The sequence below is a fragment of the Platalea leucorodia genome (genome assembly GCF_965183815.1).
Source record: "Platalea leucorodia genome assembly, chromosome: Z".
Classification (NCBI taxonomy): Eukaryota; Metazoa; Chordata; class Aves; order Pelecaniformes; family Threskiornithidae; genus Platalea; species Platalea leucorodia.
The window spans coordinates 41,238,773-41,263,651 of NC_138858.1; the positions used below are offsets into that span (position 1 = coordinate 41,238,773).

The 24,879-nt window shown below is 38.9% G+C and overlaps 1 protein-coding gene across 2 annotated transcripts in view; it reads left to right on the forward strand.

Moving 5' to 3' along the window:
* The window catches only part of TRPM3 (transient receptor potential cation channel subfamily M member 3), a gene marked incomplete at both ends in the record, with an annotated part of 429,209 nt that overhangs the window by 340,776 nt on the left and 63,554 nt on the right, over positions 1–24,879 (forward strand). For both annotated transcript variants that reach the window (XM_082335729.1, XM_082335730.1), the window contains 2 exons: positions 2,948–3,071; positions 21,549–21,621. In XM_082335729.1, coding sequence (XP_082191855.1) covers positions 2,948–3,071; positions 21,549–21,621 — 197 coding nt within the window. The remainder of the gene's footprint in view (positions 1–2,947; positions 3,072–21,548; positions 21,622–24,879) is intronic.

The window sequence follows — 24,879 nt, forward strand, 5'->3', positions numbered from 1 at the left end:
ACTTTGATCTGATACCTTCTAACATTTATAGATTCCTAAGGAGTAAATGTGATATAGCCTTGACATGACTGATTTCAGTTTACACAAAGCTTAATTCAGCTATGATTACGTTATCAGAAAGCTTAGTATTATTTTTTCTATTTCTGATTACAATCACTTCCATTTTTAAATCTCACAAAGACATTGAGCAGGCTTGCTGTAGAATTGCAGACCAATGAGATGTTAAAAAAAAAGTACTTAGTAAAGACAGAAAACTGCATAAATCAAATGATGACAACAGGAAGTTTCTGAGCAGTGATACTTCAACAGATGTGTACCCCTGTAGTTAGGGAACCACTTCTTGATACTTTTTTTTAAAAAAATTCCATATCTTTCACATGGAGTTTGCTTTACATGCTGTTTAAACTTATGATATGATACGGTTTCTGATAGCTTTAATTCAGGAAAGGAAAGTGATGGCTGCTTACGAAGCCTTGGAGCTTAATTCTGCTTTCACTCAATGCTTATCAAAGCAAATTTTTCTTGCTTTCTGTGTGTGTTACCTGAGAGAGAGACAATTTCTGAAATGAAATTTCAGGTATGGATTCTATACTTTTTTTAAAGAAAATTAAGTTATGATGAGAAAACAGGATGGTTTTCATCCCAGTATCTTTGGAAATGTTTTCTGAAGTTCTCTAATTTCAGATTCTTCCAATTCCATGTATTTTTTCATATACTTCATATACTTTTCATACTTTGTCATGTACTTTACTTTCATATATCATTTCCAAAAGAAAATAGAGCTTTATTTAAATCTTTGTTTAGATTCTCCAGTTGATGCTTTTAGGAAACTTGTTCTTAGTGATTAACCCCTTTTTTCTTTCTTAGTTTGAAGGATGGAAAATTGCATAATTCTGAACCACTTATATTTACAGTGATAGCACCATTTTGTGAAGAGCAGCCTTCTGGATTAAAGTAAATTTCCAACTGATTTTTTTTAAAAAGCCTGAAAAAAGGACTTCAGAATTTACACCATGTATAACCTACTAATCTGCATCTCAAAGTATATTAGTGGTTTTCAAGGTGTCAGCATTTCCAAGTTGGTTCTCTTTAACATGGTGTGAATCTACATTTCTACCTGTGCTCTGACATCTTGTTTCATGTTCCCATGTGCTTGCAACATCCTTACTTCTATACAGGAGGTCAGGTTATTTTTCTTATAACCCTCACACAGAAAGTCCTCTGCTGTCAGCTCTCGTTGCTGTCCACCAAGAGGGTTGCAGGTTTCAACTCATAGCATGTTGCCTTCATGTGAGGGAAGCAGGTCACACTTCAGGGAAGGCATGCTTACATAGTGAGTGAGCAGTAAATGCAGTGTTGTTGCCTCTCCAGTACCCCAGGAAAAAAGCACATCTGGGGCCATACTGCTCCTCAATGAAAAGAGGAAGTGCAGAGGTAGACTCTCCATTCAAGAGAATGTAATAAAGTAGAAGACAACAGGAGGAGGCAGGCATAGAAAGAACAGTGATCCACAGTGTGATCTAAAACCCCATGTAAACTCATTTTAATCCAAACACATTGACATGTGCCTTACAGGCTTCTTTGTGAAGTGGGAGTCCTACTCAACAGGGATATTTAAAGCCAAAGTAGAATTTAGAGAATAGAGAACATATGCACTCCATATGCCAGGCCTTCTATATTCTCCTATGGACCTCTATACCTCTTTCCCATGCCCATTCATTGTCTCTTCTGATGACGTTTGCTGTAGGTATAAAGACTAGATAGTTAAATCATATTTGAAATTCAATTGTGTGTGAATATCCTGCAGTCTCATTCGGGCTTCCTTGTTGCAGAGAAGTACAGGCAACTTTTACCAGTCATATGAAATAAACAGGGGTTTGGTCACTGTTCTCCCAAAGCAGGTGCCATAAGCTAACAATGACTTTTATACACTGTGCTGCTTCTGATAATTCTTTGCAGTTGTTGCAGGGCTAAATCTTTGTTTATCTTCTGTCATAAAATATGAGTCATGAAGATTCTCTGATTTTCATTCCCACAGATGATCAACAATGACATATCCTGTAAAACATGCTGACTCAGCTAATTTGAAACAGTTACAATTTTTAAGTGAGAAAACTGCTATAGTGTAGAAGATTTCATACAACAAAGGATACATGTGCTAAATTAAAGCCCACTATTTTGTAAGACATTAAGAATAGCAATGTTTAACCCAAAACAGTCCTGAGGAATAGGTTTTTGACATCAAGGGGTAGGGTTCAAGTACTGATAGTCCACGTAATATTACTATTTATTTCTGCTGTTGGGCCACTTTTTGCAAGTACTAACATTAGCACTCAGAAGGAATATAAAAGTGGTTACTCTTTAAACTCCTGGAAGATCAGCATGAACAAAAGCAAAATGGTTTCTTCAAGTGGACTCAGGAACAGGGAAATTTTTGTTTTGTTTTCTTACCTGGTCCTGTGCAGCATCAATAAGGTGAGGTGAAACTGTTGGGATGTTCAAGCTAAAATCAAAAACACTGACAACACAAATACTCCCAGTTTCATAAAATGAACCACAAGTTGAATTCTGCTAACTCACTGATAGAAAGGGATCTTCAGTTCACCTGGAAGTGTTGGTCTCCCTCAAATCCAAACTGTCAGTGTGGTTCTTGTTTCTGTTAAGAAATCCCACAGAGCTGATAGTTTGAATGACCTTCCGTCATGCAATATGTGGGAACTGAAATAAAAACTTTGGACATGAGGAACCCCAACATAATCAATCTATTTTTCTAGAACAGTGTTTTCCAACTTGTCTCTGATGGTTTCAGCAATTCCTGTCCTTCAAACCTGTCCAAAACAACCTGCAGTGATTTGTTATCTTACTCTTATTTAGTTGACCCTTGGTTGAAGTTGCAATGTTCCCTCATGTCTGTGTTTTTACTTTATTTTTTCTTTTTGAATTTCAGACTTATCAACGAGTCATTGAGGGACCAGTTGCTAGTTACCATACAGAAGACTTTCACATACACCCGAACCCAGGCACAGCACCTCTTCATTATCCTCATGGAGTGCATGAAGAAGAAGGAGCTGGTATGTTCACACTTTCCTTAGACACAGAGAGAGAGCTGCATGCATTGTTTTGATCAAGTCTTTCAGGTGCCTGTTGAAGGATTTCACAAATATGATCACTGTGATACAGACTCTAAAAGGATATTATATCATGCTGACTTTTGTTTGCTTTAATCTGTATTTTCTCATTTAAAGTGATTAATCCAACAGATCTATTCCCTTTGTAAATTCTTCTACATTTCGTTTGACAGGACGAAATCCAGCTAAGTAGAGTATAGATATTATTACTTTTCAGTCATCCTCGGGCATATCATGATTAAAATTCTACCTCATTCAACTTCAAAAAACCTCAGAAGGAAGCATAATTGTTTATCTGTCACTGGGACCATATTTTAAAGATGCTGTAGAATTGCACAAGTATCACTAGTGCTATTATTTTATTATGGAGATTTTTGACAGGAAAAGAAAACAGCTTGTCTCCAAGGCTCCTATTCTGCAGTGGCAAGGCTATCCCTTTAATGCATACTTATACTTTCTTGAAGAACACAAGATCTTTCAGCAATTTCTGGAGTTCCATGAGGCTGCTTTTGCAGAAGCATTTTTGAAGTAAAATCACATTGTAAAAAACTTGGGATTCAATTCCGGGGGTTTTTATTTCTTACAAACTGACTGAATAGACATGCTTCAACTTTGTAACTTAATCTTTCTTCTAAGCTTTGTTTTCGGTTCATATTGCAGCTTCCTGGAATTCCAGGCTGATGACAGACTGCAACACTTTGTGTAGGGTAACACGGACAGGAAAGATTAACTCAGTTGTGTTACAGAAGTTTCATTTTCTGAAACTGTTTGAGTTTTTGGTGACTTCATCCTCTGTAGTGCCTTTTAATTTTACTTGAAAATGTGGCATAGAGTAATTAATACCACTGGAGGGGAACAGAGAAAAACAGTTAGGAAGTGTTAAAAGAAAAGGCTGCCCTTCTAGATGGAGCTTTGCAAAATAGGAGATATTTCTCTATATGGTTTAACTTGCCAAAAGCGCAGTACTCTGTTCAGTAACCAACAGTTCGTGCATCCATCAAAAAGTGGTCAGCCTTCTTCATGCATAACTAATCATTTGCATGTACCACAATCACATGGCACATACCTTGGACAATGGCACAGAGGAGAGGATCCCAAGGACAACTTTTCAAGGAAGACATGACCGCAGCATGCAGTTCCACTGTGCCATTGCAATGGTTGATGCAACTGGACATAGAGCAATCCCTGCTGAATTCTTTCTCCCACAGTCAGAATTCAAACTGTATAGCAGACTTGAAACACCATTTAGCTATTCACAAGCAGTCAGTGCAGCCCACAAGGTATGGACTAGTCATCCCTTCCCTAGGTGAACGACATCGAGAATTCTTTTTTCTTTCTTTTTCTTTTTTTTCTTTCCAAAATCTCCTTTGCATTAAAGACTCTCAGAAAAATATGATTGTGCTACAGAAATACTTTTCCTATCCATTTAAGATTGTCAGGATGTACCACGACATTCATGGCACTTCAGTTTGCTTTACATGTGTAGTACATATGTGCCTCAGTCTACCTTAATGTTGAATTTGCTGTAACATTTCTTATCAATGATTAGCAGAGAGAACATCCTTAGGGAAACAGCATTAATTCTTTTATGCCAGTTTCTGTTAATTTTGTAATAATAATAATAATAATATGTACATATAGGACCTACTTGTGAACCAGTGTTCTGCATGCAAACATAAAAAATCATATTTACTGATAGAAGATGGAAAAAAGGAATGATGAAGGGAGGAAGAGAGAGAGAGGGAGAGCAAAAAGGAGGATCAAGGGAGGCAGGAAGGCAGGTAGGAGGAAAGGAAGGAAGGCAGGAAGGTAGGAAGGAATGAAGAATAGAAAGTAGAGGCAGATATTGAATTATCAAGACTGTAAAAATGCAATTTTGGATTGTTCCAGACATCTAAATCCAGAACTGGTTGCCAGGCTTTGAACAAACCAGTGCAAAGTTAACTGTGAAGTTTGTGTCTGCAGTACTCACATCAAGATTTTTATTCCAAGCAAGGTTGTGCATTTGTTACAAGTGTCTTACAGACATGCAGACACGTAACCTCTGTCACCACTGACATTCTTTACCTACACATCTTGTGAAGAGCTATTAGCCAGGAGACGGTTTGCCCAAAATTAGGTGTTCTGAATTTGAATTTATACCACTAACCCAACAAAATGTAAAGAGAATACATTAAAACAAGAGTTTCTCTCTGGTACCTCAGTTGTGCTCAGTGGGTTAATTTTAACAGTGGTACGTTAGAAAGATTTTATGTTTGAGGTGTGGTTGGTAGGCTAACGGTGTCCTTTAAGACTCATAACCTTGTATATGAATGTAAAAGAAAGATGATACTCATAATGATGAAGATAGCATTACCAGGGGAGATGGATGACCTTGGAGATGTGAAGTATTCCCAGGAGTGAGTGGTGACTTCACTGGTTCTACAAAGCCAGATGTTTCATATTTCCACATCTGTCCCAGCTCTTGTCCTTCCTCAGGCTTGACCTTCTGATTTGGTTATGCATAAGAAAAAACACTGCTTGATGAACTGACTTCATCATCAGTCTGATCTCCCCTCTCCCTAAAGAAACAAATAGAAGGAAAATGCAAAAGATTGTCTCAGAGAGCTCGGCAGCAGCCAAATTGATCATGGCTATTTTCCTTAAGGTCATGCTTAGTGTGCCTGACTGTCTGACTTTGTTGCTGCTGAATCCATAGGGAACAAACAGACAGTGCAGGAGAGGCTTGTCATAGAAACACAGAATCATTTAGGTTGGAAAAGACCTTTGAGACATCAAGTCCAACTGTTAACTTAGCACTGCCAAGTCCACCACTAAACCATGTCCCTAAGCACTACATCCACCTGTCTTTTAAATACCTGCAGGGATGGGGACTCAACCACTTCCCTGGGCAGCCTGTTCCAATGCCTGATTACCCTTTCAGTGAAGAAGTTTTTCCTAATATCCAACCTAAACGTCCCCTGGTGCAACTTGAGGCCATTTCCTCTCATCCTGTTGCTTGTTACTTGGGAGAAGAGACCAACCCCCACCTCACTACAACCTCCTTTCAAGTAGTTGTACAGAGCGATAAGGTGTCCCCTGAGCCTACTCTTCACCAGAGTAAACCACCCCAGTTCCCTCGGCCACTCCTCATAAGACTTGTGCTCTAGACCCTGCACCAGCCTCATTGCCATTCTTTGGACACACTCCAGCACCTCAATGTCCTTCTTGTAGTGAGGGGCCCAAAACTGAACACAGGATTCAAGGTGCAGCCTCACCAGTGCCAAGTACAGGGGGACAAGGGGGACGATCACTTCCCTAGTCCTGCTGGCCGCGCTATTTCTGATGCAAACCAGGATGCTATTGGCCTTCTTGGCCACCTGGGCACACTTCCGACTCGTATTCAGCAGGTTGTCGACCAACACCCCAGGTCCTTTTCCACCAGGCAGCTCTCCAGCCACTCTTCCCCCAGCCTGTAGCGTTGCATGGGGTTGTTATGAGCCAAGTGCAGGATGTGGCACTTAGCCTTTTTGAATCTCATACGGTTGGCCTTGGCCCAGTGATCCAGCCTGTCCAGATCCCTCTGTAGGGCCTTCCTACCCTCCAGCAGATCAACACTCCCACCCAACTTGGTGTCATCTGCAAACTTACTGAGGGTGCACTCAATCCCCTCATCCAGATCGTTGATAAAGATATTAAACAGAACTGGCCCCAATACTGAGCCCTGGGGAACACCACCTGTGACCATTTGATGATACCTTGCCTGCCACTAAAAAAAAAAAAAAAAAAAAAAAAAAGAAATGGAGGGGAGGGGGAATTTAAGAAAAGTAAAGTAAGAAGGATTTTTGCATTCCGTATCGATTAGTCCAAAGTCCGAATTGCATTCCGCATTTGCATTCCGTATCCATTAGTCCAAAGCTACAACAAGATGGAATTCCATAAATTTAAAAAAAAAAAAAAAACAACAGTAAGTAGAATGAGACAGTCTTCAAGGGGGATTTTTGATCTTTCATTCTAGTGTGGTTACCTTGCTGATCTCAGAATGCAAAGAGCAAGTGAGGGCACTGCCTGAGGACTCGGTCAAGTAGGGACATCTCCCACTGGAGCCCCACCTCGGCCCTGGAGTCAACTGGCAGTAAGGAAGGGAATCCTTCAGATAGCAGGCTAGGAGAGTTCACTTCAGCTAGTCCCTGAAACATGTTGTGTTGGGTTATAGTTCAGAAGTCTGTTTCCAGCTGTGCAAAGGAATATTTATTTCTGTCTCAGTAAATAAATTAACCTTATTATTTTCCCTTAAAGAGAGTCATTCTGGTGTTTGAGTCTTCTGACAAATACAGACTGCTCCATTCTTTTAGGAGTACTTAGTCATTTTGCAGCTTAGACTGGCATGTTGCCGGAGTGCTTCGTTCACAAATCACAATGTGAATTTCTCAGAAGCCAGAATGTGCTTTCCAACAAGCTGCTTGTGTCCATCTGTAGAGCTTCATTGGGCAGCACTGGGAAAGGCCACTTTGGCAAGCCAGAAAAGTCCATGTCCCTGAAAACAACCACACTTGTTGGAGTGAAATACATTTGTCATAAAACTAATGCTTCCAAAATAGTGCTTTGAGAGTTAATAAACCTAATCTTATATCCATTTAATAGAAAAGACATTTGCCATGAATCAGGATAGGTCCAATCTTAGTACCTTAGTAATCAAAAAAATGGCACATTAACACCAGTAGTAAAGACTGTGTACAGCCTGCTCGTTAAGTTTATTTCCTTATTACTACCATGACCATTTTCTGCTAAATTTGTTTCCTTGAATATTTGAAGTTTCAGTTACTACATTAAGCAAACTGATTGTGTCATTGCCTACCACTGCGTTACAAGAAGGGTTTGCAGAACAAAGAGTGTATGGATGGTGGGCATAGGTTTGTGTGCATCCATGAATTCCTGGAACTCATTTCCACATAGAGGCAACAGATGCAATTTAATTAGTTTCTTGCTAGAAGAGAAACAATAAAATCCCATCTCTATCTTATGTCAGTAAGTAATGGATATTTTTTTAGTTGCCTCTCCTTTTCTCTGTTCTTCCTGTGCCTCAGTGTATGGTCACTGTGATGAACATAATGGCTGCTTGGGGGTAGTGTAAACCTTACTTCTACTTTGTGTTGCTGAGTGTATATAAATGGTAATAGGTCATTTCAGATGACTGCATTACTAACTTGCAACTGTGGTGCTGTCAGATTAAACAAAGCAGCTGTCATGCTGCAGTAGCTGGCTGCATTGAGCTGAGATCAGGACAACCTGCATCATGAAGTTACTTGCTATTTATTGTGTTTTTCTTTCAAACAGAGATGGATCCAAATTGTCCAGAAATGCACAGTGCATGAGCAGGCTGTGTTGCAAGGCTTACAATTCATACCCCAATATTATCTTACTAATGCAGGGCTTTGACTCAGTTTATTGGTTACTTACCCAAAGTACTGGGAAGCTGTCGAGTGCTTTAGCAGTTTCTTTTCTATTTGGACTACAAATAAGACCTATTCATCTTTGGTGGTTTAGTTTTGTCTGACTGAAAAGGCTGGAGCAAACCTGTCTGTGTTTCTGGAGGAGTTTGTACTGGGAAGAGCTTCACTTTATCATATACTGGCTGCAAAAATCATTGTGCTTTTCAGCTGGTTGTGCAGGCTGAGTGAATTTGTATGCTAATTAAACACCATCTGCAACTGTTTGTTAGCATACACATAGATATGTTCTGAATTAAATATTAGCTAAATCATATGGACTTTTAAAAATTTACCAGCATATTGTCACTTCATTTCTTTGGCCCTTCCGAAAGGTTAAAAAGTTCATTCAGGTCCATTTTTTTAAAGAGATTTGGTTTCAAAACCAAATAAATTATTTCAGCTAAGATTTTTTAACGCTGATGGAATCTTTTTTATAGAGGAGGCAGAAGAGGGCTTGGTGACTTCTCAAACAGTAAAAATCAACTGTAGTTTCTGCAGGAGTATAGTTGCTGTGAACAGCGTGTAATTTGGCAGTAGAGTTCTGGAGCAGGAAAGCATCATGTAACTACTGGCCTGCTGGTTACTGAAACAACTCTTGTCTCTCCCATTGAAACACCCTGTGAGAATTCCAGCGTAAAGTGTACTGATGCTAATTAGTCCTCTGTGTCCAAATGGAGGTGCCAGTCCTCTTCAGCACTGACTGTAGGAGCTCTCCTAATTTTGATGAAGGTTAAATCTCCTATCCAGTCAGTGCAAATCAATAGGATTAGTCTAATATGTAGACCCTACATAAGTAAGTGTTAAGATGATGATTACAGGGTAGTTTTAAATTCTGCAAACCTCATTTGATTTCTTTTTGCTAAAGAGTTAAAACCATGCTTTGTATTTTCAGCTGCCAAGAAGTCAGAGGAAGTTAGCTGGGCTTTGCCATTGACTCCACAGAGAATGAAATCTAATCCTAAGACCAGGGTTTTTATTTCAGTAATTCAGAGAACAAGTTCCACAAGCAAAGCAGCTATATACATAAAAAAAAAAAAAAAAAAAAAAAAAAAAAAGACAAAGGCAGCCATTGTATTACACTGAAGCCTTGAAAAGCTTTTGATCCTACCAGCTGCTTTTCAGCTGCTATCAGATGAGGCAGGGCTTCTGCTAACAGAAAGTACAAGAATGTCAGACCTACCACTGAAGCAAAAGTGTGCAATTTAGGCAGTTATTTAGTCCATCCTGAACCTCTGCTGTGCCATCTTCAGCACAAGTCTGCAAAGACCAATATTCCTTTTGTTGCTTGCATTCAGTAAGTAGACATTTTCTGTTTTATTTGGTGCATAATGCCTGCACAATTATCACAGATGGAGTCACCTAGTAGATACTAATGTAATTTACTACAAATCTCTTTCTGTCCTGTGTATTCTGTGATTAAAATTGCAGCTACAGAAATTAAATTTAGAATGTTCCATTTACCTCTAAGAATATAAGCTTGTGAAAATACCCATTACCCCATTTACACTATTAACAAGTAATTCTGGGAAATGCACACTGAATTATTATACAGCTCTGTCAATTGTCCCAGTAATGAAAGTAAAGGCCAAAGAGTACTGTGTGACACAGCAGCTTCCACATTAGATAATATAGACCAATTTTTGCAATCAGGGAATTGGAAGGGTTCAATGCAGTTTATAAACTCCACAACACTGTTCAGAAACCTTTCTTACTCCCTGGCTCTGTTGTGTCTGGGGAGTTGTAATTTCTTTTGCCTTTCTTAGAAAATATAATTACTCTTTCTGTGGCTTCAGATGGAGCATGGATACCTATTCATTACTGCTATAATATCTTAGTCATAGATGAGGAGCTCACTGTATGAGAGGCAGGTTTTGTGTAGATACAGCAGTAACTGCAAATTTACTGTCCTATGGGAATATCTTACACTAAGTGAGCTGCCTTTTCCAAGTATTACCTACTTAGTCTCACCAGCAAATCAGCTAGGAAACTAATGTTTTGTGGCTATTTTTTCTGCTTAGTTTCTGTGTGTTATCATGACATTGTTGTCAACCTGAATGCAGAATAGGCATACACCTGCACTATCTATAGCACAGAAACCTGGGCATCCATGTACTGTCACACTATTTGAAAATATAATGCAAAGAAAAACTAGAAATTGAAATGTAAGATGGAGCAAGAGTCCCCAACTTTAACACCGTTGGCACCCAACCAACTCACCATACTTCCTTCTAAGGTCGGCATTTTCAGTTCAGGTTAGAAGACATGTGTGCATCTAAGTCCTGCAGACAACATTGTTTAGGGCAATGACTTGCAAGACATAATTTTTCAGTATATACAGCAGTGGGAGTGACCACTGAATTCTTGTTCTCTTAAAATAACAGAATATTAGGTCTATCAATCTCAGTGATGAGCTTTTTACATCACTTGTGGCTTTTTTATTAGACTTTGCCTTGAAAAACGATTCCGTTTTACGTTGCTTAGTATCTGTGAGCAAGAGATGGGTTACAGGTTAAATTATCTCACTAAAAGCCCAGAATGACATTAGATTACTTAGCTGTTTTTTACAGAAATTGTCCTACCCAGAACTGTTAGTTTAGCAGGAGAGCAGAGGCATTGCAGATCCAAGGTTACATGCCAAAAGGAGCCATCTATTCAAGAGTAAAACTGTCTAAGATAACTACATCACATTTACTCCACATTTCTTTCCTGAATCAGGGTGATGGAAGAGCTTGGATTACACCAATATTTGAATGAAAATCCCTATGACATCACCCAAGCCCATTTCTCTCTTTGTGGTTGTTCTTAACCAGTCCAACACTGCAAGTCTACATGGAAACACATCTGTGCTTATCATCACAGTCTGTTGATGTGGACCACCCAGTGATTTAAAGGACAAGGTCTAAATTCTATTCCCCTGCTTATATGCTTTGTGACTTACAATTTATATTTACTCATGCTTCTTCAACGTTAAAATCAGGGACTGGTATTTCACTGCCTGAATAGAGTCATAAATGGCCTAATGTAACAACAGCATGAAACCTGTTGTATAAGGGAAAAGGATTGTTTTCAATGTTTTTACTGCCAGAACTTATTTTTGGTCATTTATTCCACTGAAAAATATGCATATTCCATTCCAAAATGTTGACAGTGCTGTAAGGCTTAAAAAGTATGTGCACATTATAAAATATAAAATTTTTCACGTGGGACATAGCGGTGAGATTTCCATAGCCTTTTCTCTTCAGTCATTAAGGGGTTGACACAGCTGTCTCAGTCTGGAACAAAAGCTACCGATTATGGGGGAAGCCAAACATTTACAGTAATTTCTGTCAAATGATTTTCTGTGTGCCTAGATGGCTCCGCAATTGCAGAATTGCTGCCTTTCTTATAAGCACTGTTTTTTTTATTTGTTCCCTGCTTTTTAGCAGAAGATGAGTCTATGGCAAATTATTGGATCAAAGAAAAATGTGAAGTGTTGCAGTACTGCCACAACACAGGAGATGTAAAGTTTCAAAACTTTGCAACCAATATTCAAACTTCTCCCCTAATATCTGCTCCCTCTTATTTACTCATTTTGAATTCTCTTTCTTACTCCTCAGAATAGTAGACCACTTACTTAACTTAGGTTTTCCCTAAACATAATTCTCTCTAATCTTTCTGTTCCCGAATTTACTCTTATTTGACCATCCCCCTTTCTTCTGCAGTATTATCCATTGACTCACCTGCTCACTTTGATCTTTCTTATGCCTCTGCATCAAGCAGCTTTTCTCCTGAGTTAAACAGGATTATTCATTGCAAGGAAAAAGAAAATGCTTCCCTGTCTTATCTGAACCATTTTGAGGCTTTGCATAACTGACCTCCTTTAATGTTTTGTTTTATCAAACTCTCGTTTTTCTTTTATGGGCAATTTTTCTCTGAAATATTCAGGTAAGCCTAGCTAAATTATAAATGTCAACATGTACTCTGGAAGGAATTGCCTGTTTTGCTGAACCAGCCCGTGCTCTCAAACAGGAGAGTTTCAGGTTGTATTCACAATTCACAAAAGCATCTGCTTTTTTGTAGAAAAGGGAGATGGTTTTTTCTGATTTATGTAACCGAGATGCATACAAAAAAATCGTGGTTGTCAGAGGTGAGATTTAAAGACATTCAAAAATTTTCTGGAAATAGCAGAAAAAAAAATCACTTTGAATGACTTTTAAATCACTATATATTTTCTCCTGATGTCATAGTGAAATGATGGTGAGAAACAGCTCCATCTCTAAAAGCATGAATAATTTGCAGCATTCTTAAGATGCTATGAATACAGTATGTAAAGAGAGCACTCTTGGCTGCTTTCTCTGTTCTCATCACTGCTACCCTGTTTTTTTCCTCTGTCTTCAGCTATCCATTGTCTAGTCAGCAGGTACTGTCAATCTGAGATGTAGAGAATGATTTTTCTTCATCATCTCTCATCTCCTTCATGACAGAGGGTAAAATGCCTTTCTGTGCAGCTGTACACTGCATTCTCCCTGCTGATTTGGTGGTGTTTCCTCTCTCTCCAAAAAATACAAGCTAAAAATCTGAATATATTTCAGCTCACTCTTCATACTCTGAAGTGGTTGAGGTTAACCCTACTGTAAAAAAAGAAATGTTCACCTGTAATAGGATATTTTAGAAATACTAAGTACAGCCTGGTGCTGCATAGCTATTCACATTCAATCCTGGGCCCTTCTACTGGCCTTGAACAGAAGGAGCTCTTCTGTATCTGTGGAGTTTTCAGAATAAGTCCTAGAAAAAAAGTGGTGTGGTGGGAGGGAAGGACTCATTTTTTGGTTAGAAAAGGCATTAAAAGAGGAACTGAATATGCTGGTAGTTGGGAAGAATTTTTATATCCTGTGATTAATTTCACCAAACGCTGTTTTAAACTATTTCAAAACAGTTTTTTACATTAATTCCTATCCTATGACCTGGCAAATTTGCAGTTAATGATGACTGTGGCAGCTGACCTCTTGCTTTTCATTCTAGGGGTAAAATCAGCTTCGTCCATGTAGAGTACAAGCCTGTTCACAGTGTAGTAGCTCATACTGATGAAGGTTTATCATTTATATATCCAGCTAGGCCTGAATATAGCAAACTGTGACACAGGTGTGTGGCTTAGAGAGGACTCTGTAAGGCAAAACAAACAAATTTTTGTGTCAAGGAATTTCCTATAGGTCTGTATGACTTGCTCATCAGGGCACTAGAACTCCTTCTGCCTGTCTTCTGCACAAGTCCTGCCCTCTCCACACAATAGGTCTGCTTCACCCAGATTGGTAAGGGACAGAAATATGAACAGTTATTGTTCCCCAGGCACAGGAACAAGTTGTAAGAATTCAGAAATTTTACTATTAGAACCTGTTACAACTTATTACAACCTGCTCCTTGTCCTCCTAAGTATCTCAGTGCTCCTACCACTTCAGGGGTTGTCTCACCTGTGACTTCTTTTGCTTTCTGTTTGACCACATCTTTCCTCCTCAGCATCTGTTTGACATATCCTCTTCTTAGCTGGTTCTTTGGTTTACCAGTTGCCATTAAGGAGACCACATGTACGCATCTGCATATGGACAGCTGTGATTTGTATGTCTAAGGTAACCCTGCATTCACGTGCATATAGAACTTGGGAAATCCTAAGTGGCAGTGTAATATCTGTGTCTCTCAATGTATGAATAATTTCTGAAAGTCTGTTTGGTATTCACTGCTCTCAGGTGAGACAGTATTACCTGACTTTACCTATAGAAGTGCAATGCAGTATTGGTGTGAAGGCAGGAAAACAACAGAATGCATCATATTAGGTTAAACTGACCCTGCTGAGCCAGAAACTATGTAGAGGAAAGAGAAAGGGAAAGAAAAAGTAATCTGTCAAACAAGAATGGAGCTGGTGCTAAACAGAAAGCAGAGTTGTTTTAAAATTAGTGCTTTTGATAGAGTCTAAGGTCAGATAATCTCTTCCCCTTACCCCCTCCCCCCAGCCATGCTTTCTATCCTGCTGGGGTTTTTTTCTTCATCTCTTTGGTATTTTACTTGCTTTCTACCTGCCCTGCCTGAAAATTAGGTTTCTATCCTGCTGGACTGTAATTATTGCTGCCAAGTATCACAGTGTGCTGCAATCATTGTGCTTGCAGAGGTCTGTTTTGGCTCAGTGATTTCCCAGCACATTTTCCTAGGAAGAACTAGGACACAGCTAGGTTTTTTTCCTGGAAGTTAATGCTGTTCACGCTAAGATACTTCAGTAAAATCCGCAAAGAGCTAGAGGGAAAACCTTTCCAGATTTTTTTTGGGGGGAGGGGGGGTGGTGGTGTCTTTTCCTGCTTTTAAGGGCAAAACTCATGCATTTCACTCAGGCAGGTTTTCTGGAAGCAAAGGAGAGGTAGTCTTGTGACACAAGGGTTTGACTGGTGGGTCCCAACCACCTCCTCCTGAGAGGAGCCCAGCCAAACTGGTGGTCCTTGCCCTGCTGCCCCCAGAACTGGAAGTAGCTGCTATCTATCTACTATACTTTGCAAGTAGATCACTATGGGCATATCAAAAGAAATCCAGACATTAGAGTTACATTTAGCAAGAATCTGGATGCCTATTAACACTGGTTTTGCAGCTTGTTGGTGCAACCTTTATTGGTCACTGACAGGCATTTTTGCTTGTCTGTTTCAGGTGTGTTTTCATCTGAAGATTTAACTCTTTATTCAGTGCGGTGCAATACAGTTTTCTATTTGTAAGGGATGTTAACATCAGCTTCTATTATATTTGTAAAGAAGAGAAGAAAAATATATTTAAAAAAATCTTGCTGTTGGAAGTCACAGTTGTTCTCTGAGGTGCCTCAGGCAATTACCTGAAAAAGTCATTTCAAGCCAATAAATAGTGTGAACACTGAGGAAAGAAAGGAGGAAATCGAAAAAAGACCAACCCCAAAATACCCCAGGTGGTGGCAGAGGAACAGAAAAAGCTGTTCTTTTAAAATAATTCAGTTTAACATCAACAGTTGAAACTACCAGCTACATGGAGGTAATAATGTGGCCCAAATCCCTGGGAGAAAAAAAGAGTACTTGATTTTTGGATTTTTTTCTTCTTTGAACATAAATTGTTTTTTGGCTCAAAAGAAATAACTGAGTAGGGTAAATGGTAGTTTTTCTCTCTAATACAATTTCATTATGCTCAGAAAAATAGAACACCATTTTATAGATACAGTTTGAATTAGATCAGCATAAAGAAAATTTCTCAGTTTAAACTAATCTTCCCTTTTTCACAGCAATGCAAAAGAATGACTAGTGGTGGTCTGACTAATACTGCAACTCTTAGCCCTTGTTTTCTTTTGGCAGGGTAAGCAAGTCTTAATCATGTTTTACTCTTTAACCCCATTTCCTTGGGGTTTATTTTTTTATAGTCAGATGTCCTGGATTTCATATACACATCTTACTAGGTTGTTTTTCCTTTTATTTTTCACTAAAGTTGTACAGAGGCTAGGACTCAAAACAGGCTTAAACAGGGCTACAGTAGGTCTTTTTAAAGGTGAATGGCTCTTAGGCACTGGGTCTTCATTTAAAGAAGAAAGGCTTCCTTTTTTTCTTAGTAATAAGTTATTAAGTAGGTTTCTAAGTCTTTAATTTACTGTTATTTTTGCATCTCAGTGGCAGACATTCATCCAACAAGAGGGAGCTGGGAACAGAGTTTACTGACCCAGATATTTTCCTTTAGCACGGCACTTTTATATACAGTAGTGCAGTAGCATCTGTAGCCCATTCTAACAGGGCTCTAGTCAATGTTCTACTTTAATAGCACTGATGTGTTGTTTCTCAGTTCTCTGCAGTGATTCACCCAGCAGAATACCTGTAAATGGCAACTAGCAAGATGCCAGATACATTAATGACTCTTGGAACTAAATGAGTATATTAAAAACATAAAATTCTTACCAGTTAATTGGGGGAAGAGAAATCACCAGAAGAACAGGTCTCCAGCAAGACAGACAGATAGGTTTTTTGAGACCTAGAGATAATGAACAATTCTAAGTGTAAAGTCTGCATAAATACTTGAGGATGTGTCCCTGTTTCCTCACGCCTCTGACTACAAAAAAAAAAAAAAAAAAAAAAAGGAAAAAAATACGAAGACTGTATAAGTAAAGAAGTAAATCCACATCTAAGGAACAATTGCAGTCTCCTCATAACTGTACTTATAAAAAACAGAAATAAAACTCATGCTTTCTTTCTGGAAAGATCAAGAAAGTCTTTAGCGCAAGGCACTAGGATCTCATCCAACAACAAATTGTATGTTTTTCTGCCTCTCTCAGTGTTTTACAAAGCTTGTTTCTTTTCTCTTTTTATCCGCATTTAAATGTGACAGGAAAAAAACAAAGGGGCAGCATTTGGGGATGCACTTCCAATAGAAGTTGTGAGAAAAGGCAGGGGCAATGTACAGCCCTCTTCATTAATGAGTCATTCAAGTGTGACAGCAGCCTAACATAAAGCTGCATTGGATAAGCAATACAGGTCTGCTCGAGGTGCTCAGGGTTCCTCACAGGCTGCTAGTCTGGGACTCAAAACACAGCAGTGATATTCCTCCAGTCCCACTGCCTTGTCCTGGGATCATAGTGACTGAAGGAGAACAAAAGCTGCAGCTATGTGGTTTAATAATGATCTGGCTTTGCCAAGTAAAGTAGGAGTGATGATGATACAAATGGTTCAGCAGCCAGTATGCTGCAGCTTTAAACCTCATCTTCCAAAATTCATTCTGCAGAGCCATGAGTGCTGAAATATTTTCCTTTAGCCATTTAAAGGCAAATGTCACTGTGCTCAAATACACCTGACACCCAATAGTGAAAGCAACCAACACATCTGGCAAAGATACAAGGCAAACAAGTTATACCCAAAGAATGCTGCAGATCAAGCCAAAGGTTTTATCAACGGTGTGACAAAGTTAGGCTCCTCGCCTAATTACAGTGCAGTCCTATTTTAAATCCTCCACGTTGTGAATAAACAAAAACATTGGTCAAGCTTTAGGGCAATACTGGAAAGAAGAAACAATTGATTTTCCCAAAACCATGGGAAACCATGATAGGGCAAAGACCTGCCTATGAGGTCCAGACTGATAAAAAAACAGATTGACCAGATTCACCAGATTGAGAGGCAACAGTTCAAAGATGACTAGCTGTGAAAAGTTTCTCAAAAAAACCTGCATAAGTAAGGGTAGTAAGGTGCTGCCCATTGTCCAAAATCATCGTCAGGACCTGTGACAGGAGAGGGTTGCAGGAGAAGAGTCAGAGATCACTCAGAGAGATCTGATCTAGTAGTTAGTTTATTGAGTTCTAATCAGTAAATTTAGGTATGCAGAATATTTAATAAGTACAGATGGATTGGCAGTCAATACTCTACTACACTTAAAGTTAGTATGGGATACAAAGATTATCGCCTAAGCTTACTATACATACCTAAAATGTCACACGCATGCAAAAAACGTCACTTACCAACCCATCGATGTCTGGTGTCAGGTAAGGGATCTCTCAGCCTTGAGGGGTAACCTTGAGAGGTGTCCCCACTCAAGGGGAGATGACCGCTGCACAGCCAGCTGCTATGGAGGGAAAGCTCAACGGGCCCTGATGGCTGCAGATATTTATAGTGTAAAGTGGTTGATTTGTAGTCAGATTTTCTGCTGTGGTAATGCAGTTTTGGCTGCTTATCAGCCCAGTCTCCAGCCAGACTGGGGTTTTTTTGGGTTTGGTGCTGAGTTTTCGCTGATAGCCTCACACAGTAAGATTAAATTTGATTAGGCCTACTTGGTGAGCATCTGCCTGGACCAAAGTTCAAACAGGAGGAGTGCATCCATCACAGAGAGAAAGCAGCTACGGATAGTTAGAGTTAACCTAAACCATAAGGTGAACCCATCTCTTTCGTGTCCTAAAAGATTTTGTGCATTTAGAACAGGCAAAAGACCACAGTATCAGCTGAGTCTTTGAGCTACTGAAGTCACAGCATTTTGAAATGAAGTATCATGATAGTTTGCCTTGGTTCTGTCTAAAATTCTAGTTCAGTCTTGGGCATGAGCCCCAAAATAATAATAATTCTGGTATGACTCTGAGCACTCTTTCTATTTCCATCTTTTTTCCCAATTATTTATCTTCTTTTTATATATTTTACTACTTGAATTACGCTAGACCTCTTAAAATAATAATAAAGTAACAGTTACTGTAGAAAGGCAGTCTTTATATTCTAATGTAACTAAATTACCTATTTCTATTTTATTTTTAATACAGCATCGATTTGTTCTGCTGAAGTGGGTTTATTTTTCTGATAAAAAGAGACATGCAGGGAAGAGGGGTGAAAGACAAGTTGGAAATTTAGGGTTATATATGGTCCAATACATGCAAAGTGCTTCCCTTCGTTTTCCTGTGGTGATAATCTGTTCAGTGCTTGCAATTTATATGATGCCTTTTCATTAAGCTGGGAGTTCACTGAACATGTGTTTAGTTTGAGATGTATTTTGTTCTTCCACTGACCTCCTGTTGTTCAATATTTTCAGTCTCTGATGTGCAGACTGCTTCACCTTTGGCCTTAAAGAAGGAGAAGGGCATTTTGCAGCGTGGTGGTGCCACCAAGTGCAGTGATACAAACAAGACATTCCCAGCACTAGCTGATCTGCTTGCCAGGCTGTCATGCTTCCTTTAGTTCTACGGAGGTGCCTGCTACTGCAAAAATTGTGTAGGAAATTGCAAAGCATTGTGAGGATGTTATGATCAGACTGTTATGTGGCAACACTGTATTCACCCACTAATTGTCAGCACTTGCCAGAGCTACCCATGAGAAGGGAGATGTTCCTCTTTCCCGCTGGGTAAGGGAGGAAGGCTTTCTTTTCCTTCTGCCTTCTGACCCGCCTGCCTGGCTGCTAACCTCTGTGGTGCAGTTCGTCATCTGTGGCATGGGAAGCGCATCATGAGCATGTACAGTAGAGGGGCTAATCTCATGAGCTCATATTTTTATTGTGTTTTGATATGAGATATGCATAGCAATGTGTGTTTCTACCCACATTGCCTGTGCTCTACAGGTCAAAGGAACAGACTGTCTGCACTGCAGGGAAAGCTTCCTTGCCAGTCATTGAGGAGATAAGAAAAACATTAGGAAGAACATCAGGAAGCATTTCTTTACTGAGAGGGTGGTCAGGCCCTGGAAGAGGCTTCCTAGAGAGGTGGTCAATGCCCTGTGCTTGTCAGTGTTTAAGAGGCATTTGGACAATGCTTTTAATAATATGCTTTAACTTTTGGTCAACCCTGAAGTGGTCAGGCAGTTGGACTAGATGATCATTGTAGGTTCCTTCCAACTGGAACTATTCTGTTCTGTTTTCTATTTTATTCTATTCAATTCTATTCTATTCTATTCTATTCTATTCTATTCTATTCTATTCTATTCTATTCTATTTGATTCAATTCAGTTCAATTCTATTCTACTCTAAAAGTTGTGATACAGGATAGACATCAAGTGGTTTGCCAGAAACATCTGTAGATTCCAGGGGGAGAGAGAAAATAGATCATTAATGTGTCACTTGCAGCATTTATGCTTTGTGTCAGGAACACTTTGAAGGGTCAAATTAAGTCTAATTTGAAAACAGTCTACTTTAACTGGGGATGACACCTAACATAAATGCTTTCTCACATTAATTGTTTTAGGCATATTCTAAATCAATTGACTAATTGTGCTGAGTCAGTTTCCTATTACTTCAACCAGTTTGCCTTTTCAGTCTCTAACATGCTGTACTACTGTCACTGATACCAAAGTCTCTCATCTTACTTTGAACCCCCTAGAGCTCTAGGGTCAAGTAAAGGTAGAATAGGTGCTACAGGAGGGCTACACTGGATTTCTTGGGATACACTCAGCAGGGCTATTTCAGCTGGGAAGCTGAAGCTTGTCACCAAAGTATTGTCTTAGCCTTGACCACTTTATATATCTCCTTTCTCCATCGTGGTACACTGTTCTTTGTGCCCTGATGTTTGCTGACCTCTATCCCACATGCTGCTGCAGTTCAGTGGTGCTGTATGAGTAGGAATGTGGGGACAACATATGCTGCTAAATATGAGTGTAAAATATGTTTACATAATTCCTAATTAAACACGTCACTTAATTACAAAAAAAATTGAGGCAGTTTGTACTTGCAAAAGGAAAAAGAAAAAACAGATAACAGGTACTCAGATCAAAATGATGACATAGGTTTCATTAGTAAAGGAAAGGCACTAATAAAAAGCTGCAGTCTCAGTTGCTTCATAAGAAGCAGAGGCCCAAGAACACCTATTGCCATGGCAACAGAAAGAGCAAGGGGATTTACACTTCTATATGTTTCAGTGCAATCTTAACTAAGAGTGAAACTGGCTTGAAAGAACAGCCCCACTATATTCATTCTTTTTCTTTATGAATTGTGTATCTCACCTCACTGCCTCAAAGCTTATATCTTACAGTGATAATTCACTGACCACACATGGCTAAAGATGTTTCTGGACCTGTTAGAAGCCTAATTCTTAGATTATTTATCTAACTTGCTGCTATATAAAATCATGAAGTTGAATAGGTTGCTAATTTTGGTTGAAAATATTTATTCAATGCCATATGCCATAAATTAGGTCCACAACCTATAATACACCTAATTCCTCCTAGTAATGTATTTGAAACACTAAATCTAATGTTACTCTAATACAAGAATATTGCTTCATCTCTAATTTCACCCTGTAAGAAGACTTCTCTTCCACATATGCTCATTAATACAATTTCTATCTTTAGCAAATTTTATCTCACAAAAAATACTGTGTGTTAATCCTATCTAATAAGCTTCTCAAAATGAATAAAGTATGATTATCTTGTAGCCATCAGGACATTTTGAGATCCAGATGATGCTGCCCTAATTTAATTTCTTTTTTAAAAAAAAATTACCCTGGTTTCAATAATGGTATTGTCTTTTAACATTTCAGATTACAGTATTTCGCATGGGATCAGAAGGACACCAGGATATTGATTTAGCTATCCTGACAGCATTACTAAAAGGTAATGGAGTTTCACTCCACAGTGAGTCTGTATCAATCCAAATGGATTAACTCTGTGTCTCTGCTGTGCTGAAACCTGCATTTATTGACAATATCTACCATATCGAGATGGTAAATTTATACCATGAAATTGAAGTATACTTTTTGCTCTAACTGCTTTATACAAATCCAGCTCACTCTTTAATGTTTAAATAGCTACTGTTTTTCCTTTCTGAATTTTTATTCTCCACCCACAATCGCTAATGTATGACAAGAAGCATTAGTGGTGACTTGAGAAGATTAGTACTCACAAGAAGGCAGCCAAAAAACTTCTCAGACTTAGATTGCCTTGATGGCTAGTAGAATATCCAGAAGGAGGTTATCTCCCTTTAGATAAAACTGGCACTATTGTCAAAGTAAAATATTATCTGTAGTCATCCTAGGAAGGTCTGGGAACTGTGTGGGATTCTGTCCAGCTTCCGCTGGCAGAGCTAAGAACTCAGCTATTGGGGTGATAGGGGATTTAATCTTAAACTTCACAGGTTGCTAAATCTTTCTAAACCATTACCTGTTACACTTAGGTTCTTAAAAGATTGTCTTACAATAAATCTGCTGTTGCCACAGTTCATTATAAGCCCTGGTCTTGCAGACACTTACACCATTTAACTTGGGTCCCGTCAAAGTATGATATTATCAGGTAATTTAATATCTGCTTGCAAATACAGAAACAGGTGATATTTTAAGGCCCTGAAGCACATGTACTTACCCAATGAAGGATTACTCACCTAAGGAAGGGCTGGGAGGTTCTAGCCCTCCATTTATATGGTATTTCCCCAAATGGGATTTTCACAAATTGCATGTATCAATCACAACGGTCATCTTGTTGCTGCCTAGACTGTTTTGTGCTATGTAGTACAGGTCATACTGATTATAAAAACAGAGTAAGGCATACCAAACAATTTTAAAGAGCAATCTGAGAAACATTAGGGAATGAACTTCCAAAGGTGACCAGGGCAAGTTATGCTTCATGAGGCTCTTTAGTAGTTATCATCACGCTATTGCCACCCCCACACCTGAATAAGAGGGTACACAGTGCCATGTGGCAGAATTTGAGTCATAACAAAAAATTTAATAGATTTACTGGGTATTCAAAAGGTAATGGGAATTATTCTTGCTTGTTTCAGGGCTCAGTTTTCTTCTCAGTTTCTTCCTGTGCAGGCTCACAAAAACTGCATGTAAAGAAAAGGAAGAAGGCCTAAGTAACTTTCACCTCACCAAGCAAAATAGTATTTTACCTTTTACACAATTATTAATCTCATTTCAAAAATGTTACTTCAAACATGTAAAACAAAAGTCTGAAGAGGAGTAGTAAACAAGCACCGGCCACTTCAAAAGTATGGTTGCAAGGTGATAGCTACCAGCCAAGAAAATGGGCCAGAATTATTTTGCTCCAGTGGCCTTCTTTTCTTTACACTTCTGTATTATTGCTTTCTCCACTTCTTTTGCTCATTTTGATCAAGATAACAGTTGTTTGTCCTGCAGGTAACATGACTATTTTGCTGCTACCCTGAGGTAACAAGTTTTAGCCATCTGCATAATTGAATCTTAAGGTATTTTGGACATCTTCACAAAGAAACAATATAAATCAAGGTGAAGAAAGGAAAAAGAAATTAATCAGAGCAAGGAACAAGAATTGCATCCATCACCAAATTCCTCTTTTCTATCCTTAGGAAATATTTTAATTGCAGATTTCATTTTTATCTTAAATATAACTGGATCCTTCATTATCCTCAGTGTAAAGTATATTCTCTTCACATTTGTTCTTAAGACAATCACTGAAACTACTGCTCTTGATTTCTGTTAGTAAGATACAGATTGTCTTAAAGTTGTGATTCCACGTTTTCTAGGTATATTTTCAAGGTCTGAATCCCAACATAGATCCCTGGAGTCTTTTACCACCTTGAAAGCTTCCTCTTGGAAGTTGAGGAAAATATAAGCCTGGGAGGGATTGTTTTCTGTTTGAAAAGTTCTTTTGCAGTATATATACATGAGCAACTGTAGTATGGTTGCAGTCTGGATATATGAGTAGTCCTCTCTCATCTGGAATATCCACTTTACAAGTGCCTAATTGGTCCTGTCATCTCCTTAGTAAAATAAAATTACCTTCCCTCTTCATAATAGTAGTGCAAGACATGATAGTGAACTCTGTTTGCTCAGACAGTGCCTCGACCTGTGTAAGTATTTTTGACATCTCCTTTCATGTTTGCCTGACAATCTTGATTTGGTAATCTGCTGATGGCAGCAGCATTTGTGTCTTGCTCAAGAGCCAGAAGAACTAAAACTTACACCTCATCTTCCCTGCTCCTTAGCACTTTCTGATTATGAAGATACTCAATGAAGATTAGATTTATCAGATGCCTCTTGTTAATCTGAGCTTTCTGATCACAGGGAATGAAAGTCCATACAATTTGTAATCAATGTGTGCAAAGATGAGATCTCTTGTCTTAAAGTCAGTTGTCTTATTCATACCATGTCTTTGTACAAAGGTTCTGGCCCACCCTGAAAGAAATACTGCCTTTTTGTAAATACACCCGATCAGGCTGATGGATAGTTGTTTTTTCATCAGATCAAGAAATACAAGGTAGCAGTGCTGAACCACTTGTCTATTGATTTACTAGTAAGCAGCTTTGAAGATGGGGTCTGAATTATCTTGAAATTCGTAAGTTTAGATTCAAGAACTAATCTCTTTCACCTCTTCAGCACTGTATGAAAAGGGGACAGAGAAACGTATGAAACTGCTGAGTGATTACTGGTTACTTTTTCTCAGTCTCACTAATGAGGATTTTTCAGTTCTCGCTAGCCAGTATTCAAGGCGCATACCAGCTAATTACCAATCCCACGCTGGTGTGAGTGATTTTTTTCAGGGAGTAGGAGGAGGACAAGGATTGGGAAACATGAAGTATCATTTTCTGCTTGCTGTGTAAAGTTTGCGATGAGCTAGTCTCTTTATAAACCCTCACCAGGCACACTGCCAATGCAGGAAGTCTCCTGGACAGGATATTGCACAAGCCCCAAACCCTGCACTGACTATGAGAGATTATTTCCTTGTTTGTTTTCATGAGTCACTTGTTTAATCTTGTCAGCAGATCTATCTTTCCTGGAAGTGATCTCCAATAAACTAGGGAATGGCATCCAAACTGGTTATCAATTTACATTGCATGGATGTCACAACAGCATATGGCCTGTGAATTCCTTTTTTTTTTAATTTTGAGACCTGCAA